General features: G+C 37.5%; 1 protein-coding gene across 1 annotated transcript; it reads right to left on the reverse strand.

Moving 5' to 3' along the window:
* Positions 1-1,114: 1,114 nt before the first annotated feature.
* LOC137256408 (uncharacterized) lies at positions 1,115-3,933 on the reverse strand. Its single transcript, XM_067794252.1, has 3 exons — positions 3,827-3,933; positions 1,995-2,296; positions 1,115-1,893 (listed from the first exon to the last, which is right to left on the reverse strand). The coding sequence occupies exons 1-3, from the start codon at positions 3,931-3,933 to the stop codon at positions 1,115-1,117; spliced, it is 1,188 nt and encodes a 395-aa protein (XP_067650353.1).
* Between the last annotated feature and the right edge of the window lie 7,125 nt (positions 3,934-11,058).

Here is an 11,058-nt window from a genome sequence, read left to right on the forward strand (position 1 = left end):
GCACATCTTCAGCCAATGAAAACCAAGGACAAAACAGCAGGCCTGACCTCATTAAAACTTGGCTAATTTGCATAGGAACTACTTTCAACCCATGACCCAATGACTTTGAATACACCATGGACTTGTGAAAATGTAAACCTTTTCACTGACTATTGTATTATTGTAAGATAAATAAGACAAGACATGTTAAAATAGTTTATTTTACCACAACACTTTTACAATTTGTGTATTTTGTACTTGTTATGCATTTTAACCTTATTATACTGTAAATCAAGAAATTAACGTGAACAATAAATTAATGCGAAAAATGCGAGTATTTGTTGCTCTCATTATTTTTTAAACGCATTTTCGTCTACTTTTTCAACGTGATAATAACTAAAGATAATTAAAGTGACGATTCAAAATTTTTTTCTTGCAGACATGAGCACTTACACAGCAATAAATAATATTCAAATTCACAGTGTCTGGTACTCGCAGTAGTGTCATTTCCAGTTAATCACTTAAATAGACCAGACAGTAGGCTAATTGCCACCCACGTAATACAGTGTCTCTGTTCCAACCCACGGTGTTCAAAGCCAATACCATCAACCTGGCATGAATGGGTTTCATCACACTAATCCTGAGGTCCATGCCAATGTTATCACTGCTGTCCAGGTTTTCTGACAGCTTTGATAGGCATTCTACTAGTTGAGTAGATGGAGAATGAGGACTATGATTTATGGATATACAACTTCTTTTATTCAGTGAGTGCGACGTTTCGACATAGATACTAATATCGTTGTCAAGCAAATGGTACAGGGTAATGCATTGTGGAGGAATATATACATGAATTGTTGTTACCAGGATGAGAAGACGATGAGTTGTTTATACAATTAATGGGGTTGATGTACACAAGCTGATGGGAAGCCAGAAGTTAATAAGGAGTGGTGTATAGAGATTGGAAGCCAGTAGAGTGTTGTTATAACAAAGTGGATTGAGGTACAGAATTATTTTATCAAGTGATGATACGCGAGTGGGATTTGGTAGCCCTCATCTCTGTTGATCGTTGGTTCAATCTTCATGATGTAGAGTGCCTCTAGTAGCTTGCGGATTTTGTAGTCTCATTGGTTCTTTCCTAAGATCTTGATGTTGTACCAGCTGATGGAGTGGTTTGGGTGGTCTCTGATGTGGTCGGTGATGGCTGATTTGGAGTCCTGTTTACTAACTGAGGTCTGGTGTTCCTTGAGTCTGTGGATGAGGGGTGCGGAGTTTCACTAGCATAGGTGTCGCCACAGTCACATTCAATGTGGTACACTACACCTGCTGGTTGTGGCTTCTGGGATACTATGGGCCTGCTTGTTAATTGCAGGAGGTTCTGGAGGGTGTTGCCTTTTTGGAAGGTGACGTCAATGTTGGCCTGTTGTTTCAGGAGTCTGCGGATGTGGTTGGTAGTTGATCCAATGTATGGGATGCTGATGGTGAAGGGAGCTGATTGTTGTCTGGGACTCTTGGTGGTTGGATGGAGGGTGCTCTTGATGGTCTGGTTGACAAAGGAGGGTGGATATTCGTAATAGGTTGTGAAAGCATGTCTGAGGTGGTCCAGCTCGATCTCATGTAGTTCAGGTGTAGAGGAGATGTTTTGGGCACGATGGGTCAGGGTTGTGATAACGCCTCTCCTGACTTGGATGGGATGGTAGGAGGAGAAGTGGATGTATTGGTCGGTGTGGGTTGGCTTGCGGTATACGCTTGTGGTGAGGGTGTGGTTTTCTCTCTGGACCAGTACATCTAGGAAGGGGAGTTTGTTGTCTGTCTCTGTTTGCATGGTGAACTGCATCTGGGGGTTTTGGGCATTGAGATGTTGGAGAAGGATGGTGGGGTCGTCAGATGGGGGAAGGATGACAAAAGTGTCGTCAACTTTTGGGTACCAACAGTTGGTTGGATGGGAAATGTCAGGAGTGCTGTCTCTTCAAGGTGGGTCATGTAGATTTCAGTGATGAGTGGTGATAGGGGTGAACCCATGGGGAGGCCATGGGTCTGTTGGTAGATCTGGTCTTGCCAGGTGAAATATGTAGAGCTGATGTAGGCGTTGATGAGGTCGAAGATACTGTCTGGAGAAAGGTGGGTGTCATGGATGGAGTGGGCATCTTGTACCCTGGACTTGATTAAGGTGAGGGCTTCTTCACGGGGAACATTGGTGAATAAATCCATGACGTCATAGCTGAGTAGTTGGCCACTAATAAACTTGTCTCGTTTCAATGGGAAGTCAGATGGTAGTTTCCTGGCTGCTTTCGTTGCTTTTCTTTTGACAAAATTGTACCTGCAAAGAAATGAATCTGACCAGCTCCAAACTAACTTTATGGGTCCTCCATTTTCTGCAAGCAGTGAGCGATTAGCATGGAGAACTATGCAACGTGCAGTAGCAATCACTATGTTCCTATTAATAATACATATCTTCATCAGCTGATCATACATTCCATTCTTGGATGTTCACATTTTATTGTGTTCCAGTCAATTAGTGTGTGTTTTGAAGTGAGATGGTGTCTGGAAAAGTGACTTTGAAGCCCTTCCGGCAGAAGTTGATGTATTTAAAATTGATATTGTGTTTCTTAAGCAGATTGCAAAGGACAAGGTATGATAGAGGCCCTTATTGGCCCACAACATGTCATGATTATCAAAATTTTACAAATTGTTTTACAAAAAGCATGATAATTTTAGCTTAAAAGGGGCTAAATTAATTGTATAAGTTACCTCCAATTGCTTTTTTATGTTTTTAGTGTTTTTAATTTTCCTCTTTGAAGACCTCAAAGATAAATATTTTACAATATCTTCTAGGAACCTACATTTTCTGATTTTCAGTGATAGAAAAGTGTGAGCAAAAGCATGACCCATCCCAATGTTTTCACGACATATGAAGATAGTAAATTAGAATGCTCACCTAAAAAATTGTGGATGGTCATGCTTTTGCTCACATCAAAATCTTTAAAAAAGTACATTTTTTCGGTTTATGAAATTGTCCCATACAACATCTCAAAAAGTAAACATTGACATAAACTAACATCTTTAAAAAATATCCATCATATTTTCACATCTATGCCATTATGCATTGTATTTTGAACGGTTTTGTGATCTAAAATACACAAATCAAACATCTTTATTGAAAATTTCAATAATTATTCATATGGAACTCGAACGGCTGATTTATGTGAGGTAAACATTGGTTTTTGGTTGTTGGTTTCTGCTAGAAAAGTAAGAAGATGTCTGAAGATTTTCAAAATATGAGCACTGTAAAGGTGAGAATCTTTTTAATTATGTCAGAATTTGATCATAGTTCTATCATCTGTTTATCAAACACCTTTGAGTCACCTGTTACTGTCAAAATAACACTGTCATTCAACAGGATTGCCGTGTACAGTGGAATCTGTCAAATTCGGACGCAACTGGGACCGACTTAATTGTCCGAATTACACAGAGTCCGAATTGTCCAATTTGACAGGAGTTAGCTCCCTTGATGACGAAGTTGAACTTTCAGACACAACACTGAAAACACATAAATAAACAACAATACACTAGTGTAAAATGAATAATTATTTATTAATTTATTATTAATTTATTAATTTCACTTCAACTTGATCATCATGTTGTGATTCATGGTCAAGTTTACTTTCACTTACAGAAATACTGCCTCAAGTCGGTCTGTTTGAGCTCGGAAAATTGCTGACGTAGTGCAACATCCTGTGTCATTACCTCTAAGCTCAAAATAGGCTGCTACATTCTCTCATTGTTACGATATGCAAATTGTCTCATTCTTTGTAACATGTTCATCATTTCAACATGAGACACATCTGACATCGTTTCATCATCATCATCCGGTTCATCGTCATTGTCATCTGACACACACTCGCTCGCAGTTCCATGATGCGACTCCACCATGTCACGCTCCCAATCATCACACATGCTTTCTGTGGGGATTTACTGTCAAAAGAAATGTACTCTTCTGCTGTTACATCTGGATTTAGCGATGACATGAGTCTGGAATGTCATCTTCCTTGCTGTCACTTGCGTTTTCGTCTTGGTCAAGGGGCCTGAATCCACATGCTGCAAAACACTTCACAACAGTCGAAACTGTGGTCTCAGACCAAGCGAGGTTTATCCAGCACAGTCACTGACTTACAAAGTTCGCCCACACTCTCACTGTCATCCATACGCGTCAAGAGAACTTTTAGCTTGTGTCTTCAATACCTTGCCTTAAACGCACGCATTTTCCCATAGTCGAGCGGTTGCAACACAGAAGTTGTATTAGGGGGAAGAAACTTCACATCCACATTGCTATAATCTAACTCATGTCCGTGCGAAGGTACATTATCTATGAATAAAAGAATCTTCCTTCTTTGTTTCCTCATTTGGCGATTCAATTCTCATAACCAGCTGTCAAACAATGTCTTGTTCATCCAAGCCTTTTTTTGGGCTGCCCATGTCACGGGGAGGGACTTAACGTTCTTGAAACACCTGGGATGTTCCGCTTTACCGATCACAAGCGGCTTAAGTTTCTCACTGGTAGCACTACAACACAATAGAACAGTCAGTCGCTCCTTTGAAACTTTGTCGCCTTTTGATGCGTGTTGTTTAATTGACAGGGTCTTGTCAGGCAGTGCACGGTAAAACAATCCTGTCTCATCACAATTAAAAATGTCCTCCGGGCGATAATCTCCAATGATGGTTGGGAGGGGGTCCTTATAGCACACGCACTTACTCCACTAACAGTAAACTGTTTCACATAGTAGCATTGTTTCCAACACGAAAACCATCCGTCAAGCGCCTTGAAATCAGTCACACCGAGGTCAGTCACAAACTATAAAGCTTTCAATATTGGTCTGGACAGTGGCATATTCTTACTTCGTACACGTGAAAACCATTCGTAGAGCATCATGCCAATGTTGTCATATTTACCATTGTGCCTTCGCTTGGTTTCTGCATTTACATTTTTGGCTTACTGTTGGTGGTAGTAGTCCCGTTTTCTTAAAATGTCCGACGCTGTTTGCTTGCTGATTTTGTACTTTTCGGCAAGGTCTTTCTGTTTAATGGGAGGTTTCGATTCGGCATCTTCTATTAACTTGAACTTAGAAGCCAAGCTTAATGTCGCATATGCACGTCTTCGCTTTGGAGGTGGTTCAGCCATTTTGCTACTGATGAAAAATAATGGTGACTGTTTTCTATTTATAATAAAATGACAGTGACACTCAGTGACACTAAGCCGAGTCCTCTTGGTTGAGGTGTTTGTTTCCTGATTAACCCGATAATCCACTTGAAGTCGGGGACCGCTAATTAGGCCACTCACTCCGTCTCCGGGAGGAAGTCCGATGTAGTCAGCGTGTTTTCATAGTCAGTTGCCTTGTCGGGCTGAGACTTTAGTCTGAATTCCGAATTATACCGAATCCGATTTATTCAGTGTTTGTGTAATGATAACTTAACTAAGTTCTGCCGGGACCACCACTAAGGTCCGAATTGTAAAGAAAACTGATTTACCCAAGGTCCGAATTTGACAGATTCCACTGTATAAACATATACATTTTCCAAGAACTTATGTACCTTGATATTTCCAATGACATATTAGATTTCATTTAACCAAAATGACTGCATTTACATGTATGAAAAGGATTTTATTTTTTTTTAGCCAGAATAAGAACTTTGTATCAAGGTCTAGCAGATGATGAATACAAGCAGATGTCAAGTGATACATAGTTGTAAAGTGTAATATATAAGCTTAGCCCCCTGGAGGCCACAGGGACATATATGTCCCTCCTCTTCAGCCCTCACTCTGAAGGAATAAAATTCTAAATATACCACGCACATATATATACTTCACCGTTTTGAATTCTGTGGAACATTCCCTGTTTTCTGATACCATTCACTATTATCCCAGACCAAGATGAAGTGCCTAAAATTGCCTTTCAAAGTAGACTTCATCGTAAATGTCGCCATTTTTCACACTATACAAAATCGCGATTCAGAGCGTTAATTGCCTGTATGTTTTGAAATGTGAAAATTTACTGATATATTTACTGAGAGTATTGTACTTCAAAAATACCATATTAATGATCACTGATATCAAGTTTTCATGTAACCAGTAATGATAATTCTGAAATGTCAAGGATGAACCCAGAATCGGTTGGGATGTTTTATAAAATACACTTATACAAATGCAGAAGTGTGCTTTCTGCCGTATTGGATAATGTTTACAAAATCACGTTTCGAGAAGGCCGGTTTAGAGAAGCCTATTACATCATGTATATTTCATAGTCAGCTGCGACAAAAGCATCATTAAATTGCCCAAGCATCTTAGAATCAAATGACAAATGGTCTTTGTCACCAATACAAACTGTCTAGATAAAACGAAATGAAATATATTTGTGAAAATGAACGCTGTGTTCGAAAGACAGCGCTTGTTTGAAATGTAAACAAAGAAAAAATCCGATTTTACACTGCATAGCATTTTCGGAAATTTTCCAGCATCCAGCAGTGTAATCATTGCTTACAATGGCTCAATACACTTAGAATATTCAGGGGAAGAATATTGGAGAAAGAAATAGCAAATTAAAAATAGATACAATGCAATCATTTGAAAAATTCATAAAAAATCTGTCAAACTTTTAGTGCAGCGTGACGCCATGACTGACGTAAAATCATGCAGAAAAACAACGGTACTTGTCAGCATTTCTGTCTTCTTCAGTCATTTACAATGCAAACGATAAACACATGTGACAATGCACAGATAGAATAATTCTGAATCAAGGAAGGAGTCCCCATAAAATCCTGTGTACCTTTGTCAGCGAAGCCGCCATTTTGAAAGAAATCGGTCATGGGTATGTTGCCGAAGTGCGCTTTCCGCCGTATTGAATAGTGTTTACAAAATTACGTTTCGAGAAGGCCGGTATTGAAACGCCAATTACATCACGTATGTTTCATATTCGGCTGTGACAAATGCATCATTGCATTCCCCACACATCTTAGAATCAAATTACAAATGGTCTTTGTCACCAATACCAACTGTCTTGATAAAACGAAAGATACATGGTATGAAAACAAACGCTGTGCTCGAAACACCGCTTGTTTGAAATGTAAACAAAGAAAAAATACGATTTTACGCTGCATAGCATTTTAGGAAAATTTCCAACATCCAGCCCTCTAATCATTGCTTACAATGGCTCAATATGCCTAGAACACTCAAGGGAACAGCACCGTAGCAAGAAATAGCAAATTAAATAGAGATACAAAGCAATCATTTGGTAATTCATAAGAAACTGTCAAACTTTTAGTGCAGCGTGACGCCATGACTGACGTAAAATCACGCAGAACGACAACGGTACTTATCCTCATTTCTGGCTTCTTCCGTCATTTACAATGTAAACGATAAAAACATATAAAAATACACAGATAGTCAGAATAATTCTGAATACTTACATCTCACATTTATGTACAAAACATTCTTGAATGAGGGAAAAAGTCCTCGCAAAATCCTCTGTACCCTTGTCAGCGAAGCCGCCATTTTGAAAGAAATTGGTCATCGGTAGTGATGTCAATTTCTTTGAAGTGAAGGTCGGTTGAACAAGAGTAAACACAATGGAAATATCATTCCGATTGCACTTTCAGTATTCTGATGTATGTTTTGCATATATTCAGACATTTTTTCATGAAACTGATTTCAGTATCTACATATATCCATGTTCAACACCATATCATGTGGATACAGGGTATGCGTTTTTATTCTTTGAAAGCTTTTGATTGTTTGAATAATATTTCCATAGGAAATTGACTCAGTAAGTGTACTATACCACATTTTAAGCCTCTACACAAGTGTTGGAAGATCACACATAGCAATTACTGCAACATGTGCTTTAGTTAACTTTCAACACATTGGGATAAATATTGCAGTTTCATATGAACAGGTTAATAAACAGCGATTTAATTCCAACTTATAAGTAAAACTGATAATTTTAATGAGAATGATTTGTATATTTCATGAAATGTAGAGGCACACATATATAAGGAATTGTCTTGTTCATTGCATTGGTATGTGTTGTTTTTATAGAGAAAACAATTACGAATATTGATTGACCAGGTGCAAGTTTGTCAAAAATGTTTTATGATTCATTATCATTTTTTAGAAAACAAAGTCAATTCAAATTCGATTAAAATGTGTCTGATGGCAGAATATCTAACTCAAACAATATTTATACGAAAATTGTTAAAAAATATAAACAAAGTCATTTCTTAATTTGGACAAACCTTACGTCCATGTTCCAATAGTTCTGTACTGAAAAAGCGATGTCTTCGTACCTTTCATTGGATACTTAAGAAGTGAAATAAGTACATAATCATCAGAAGAAAAGTCTATTTCCTAAATGAATATTTAATGAATATTCAATTGTTGTGAAATTTTCATTTACGCTAAATTAATGCCAGACAGGTGCGTGTGTTGCTCACAATAAGATACGTAGTAAAACCGTGTAATTGTTGATATGTTCAGGACACTATTTCCGTGGTAAAACCAATCATTTTTTGTTTTGTCTACAAAGTGTTAAATTCTGACACAGAAGCCGAGATCTTTTACACACTGAGTGGAAATTGTGTTAGATGTATACTAGTCAGCAGACCAGTGTCGTCTCTTTCCGATGTCACAAAATGCACAAAACATGCCATGAAGTCAACTTAAATGTCGCATTATTTTCAGTTATTTCATTACGTTTGAAAATGTGGCTGTTACTCCTTTAATAATGATACAAAATTAATCAAAATACATCTACACAAACCGGAGAATTTGGGAATCTAAGAACTAAATTATGCATTGGATAGGTCCATCCAAATCGCTATTACCTGCTTTCTGATGTAGTGCATTGGCATCTTTTCTTACAAATTGTAAAACTACCAACTGGTATCCTCTCACATTGGGGAACTTTGTATTGGAATAGTTAATGGTTCACTGTGAACAAAACATAATGTATATATCCTGTCCATATCCACAGCAAACTCTCTGCATGTGATCTGAGTTGACCTAATGTAAAGCATTGACCTAATGTAAAGCATAGCGGAGTTATACCCCTTTATCATTATATGTGCTTGACCTCTCTGTTGACGTTTGACGTCATAGAAGAAAATCGATTTTTGACATCTGTTGCAGGTCATTTTTTATTTTGTGAGCATGACGTTATGCATTAGCACATACATCCATTTCATATACAATTATGTCGTTCAGATATCAACCTGTATATTTATGCTCACACTTTCTGTAGAGATGACAAATTAAAAAATCATAGCAGAGTGCTTTTGTTGGTGCACGATAAAAACGGAGAAATTTACTGTTTTTTAATGCACACAAAAGTTTTGGACAACATTTAGCAGTGTCTATTTCTCAAACCCCTGAGGTAATCGCAGATATATTTATACTGATGAATAGGAAATTAAATATTCTACATTTCTGTGCAATTTTATAGCCGTACGCAGATCCAGGACCACACGAGCACAAATTTCGCACAATGTTCACTTTTCAAACCTTAAGGAAATGTGTGCCTGAAAAACAACTCGGCATCCAGGTTTAGTTAAATTCACATTGTGAGACAGAGGAATATGTAGCAACTGTTGGCTTTTTTGTGTTATCAGACATGCAGGTTCGAATCTATTTAACTTTTCTCTCTTTTTTTTCAAAGTTTGTTTATCAAGTCTACTATGTTTAACTTTACTGTTTCACTTCAAATCCAAATGTTGTATTTTTCTCTCTTAGGTTTGGTAATCCATGTTACAACACTGTTGAAACAAGCTTTAATTAACATCATATAAAACTTTTCTTAAGCCTGAAGACACTGACCATTCAACTTTCCGAGTCGGTTTCGTTGCCTTTGTTCCCAATATTTTAAAATTCATATTTTATATATTTTGATCTACTTTAGGTTTATTCACTCTTGAATGCTTCAGTTCTTGACAGTGAATCAGAAACAGATTGATGACTGTGTGAATGAAGAGTAATAGTGGATTCTTTGTATCTTTAAAGTGGATAAGTTGTGAATAATTACTCTGTGAAGTCTTTTGAATACTGACTTCAGCACTTGCATATGAACCTGTGCTGACAATGTAATTTCACCCAAAATAGGCCCCTTGGAGGTCAAGACCTGTAATTTTTAGAGCCACATGATTGGTTATTGTAATAACATATGATGACTGAAAATGTTACCTGTATATTTGCTAAAACTGGTTGTAAATGCTGACTTGTAACACTTACTAGTTAAAATGAAGCTGTGCCCAGAATGTAGTTTTACCCAAAACGGGCCCTGTGAGTTTTAGTACAACATGACAGGTTATCATGCTTACATGTTGTAAAATTGCCAATTTCACTAGCACACGTAGTGTGTAAAGTGAAATTATAATTTCATTAGTAAACATAGTAGATGTGATATTGATATCTTCATCATGATATCCGGAAGTAGACCATATTTAAAGCTAGTGAAGTCTCACTATGCGAGATCTCGCGAGGCAAATTACATGTAAATCCTTCTTCATAAGTGCCAAAATTAGAATAGAACAGAGAGTAAAGGCACAACATTTAATCAGATGATACAGGTGATCTACTGAACGTGAAATTTCAACTTCAAACACGAAAAACCCCTAGACAGGGTCTGAGGTCGCATAGGTCATCCACGGGATGACCTTCTCTTCCTGTCCAGCTCTGCTCTGGTCCACCCACATGGCACTCAGCTGTAAGCAAAACATAGTATTATCAAGTATGATTTGGTTGAATCAATTAGATCAATTCATAACTGTAATATGTTTCAAACTCCATTAGGACTGACATAAATTTAAAAGTTTTTGAATAAAAACTAAATCTTTGCACTCCAATAAATCTGAGAAATCCAAAAAACACTTCAGGGTGGGAGAGAGGGTAGGGAATATCACATCTACTATGTTTACTAATGAAATTATAATTTCAGTTTACACACTACGTGTGCTAGTGAAATTTCCAATTTCACGTCATAAACATAGTAGATGTGATATTGGTAGTTCAAAGCCTGTTAGTGTCAAGTATCTTTGACA

This window comes from Haliotis asinina, chromosome 11 (genome assembly GCF_037392515.1).
Source record: "Haliotis asinina isolate JCU_RB_2024 chromosome 11, JCU_Hal_asi_v2, whole genome shotgun sequence".
Classification (NCBI taxonomy): domain Eukaryota; kingdom Metazoa; phylum Mollusca; class Gastropoda; order Lepetellida; family Haliotidae; genus Haliotis; species Haliotis asinina.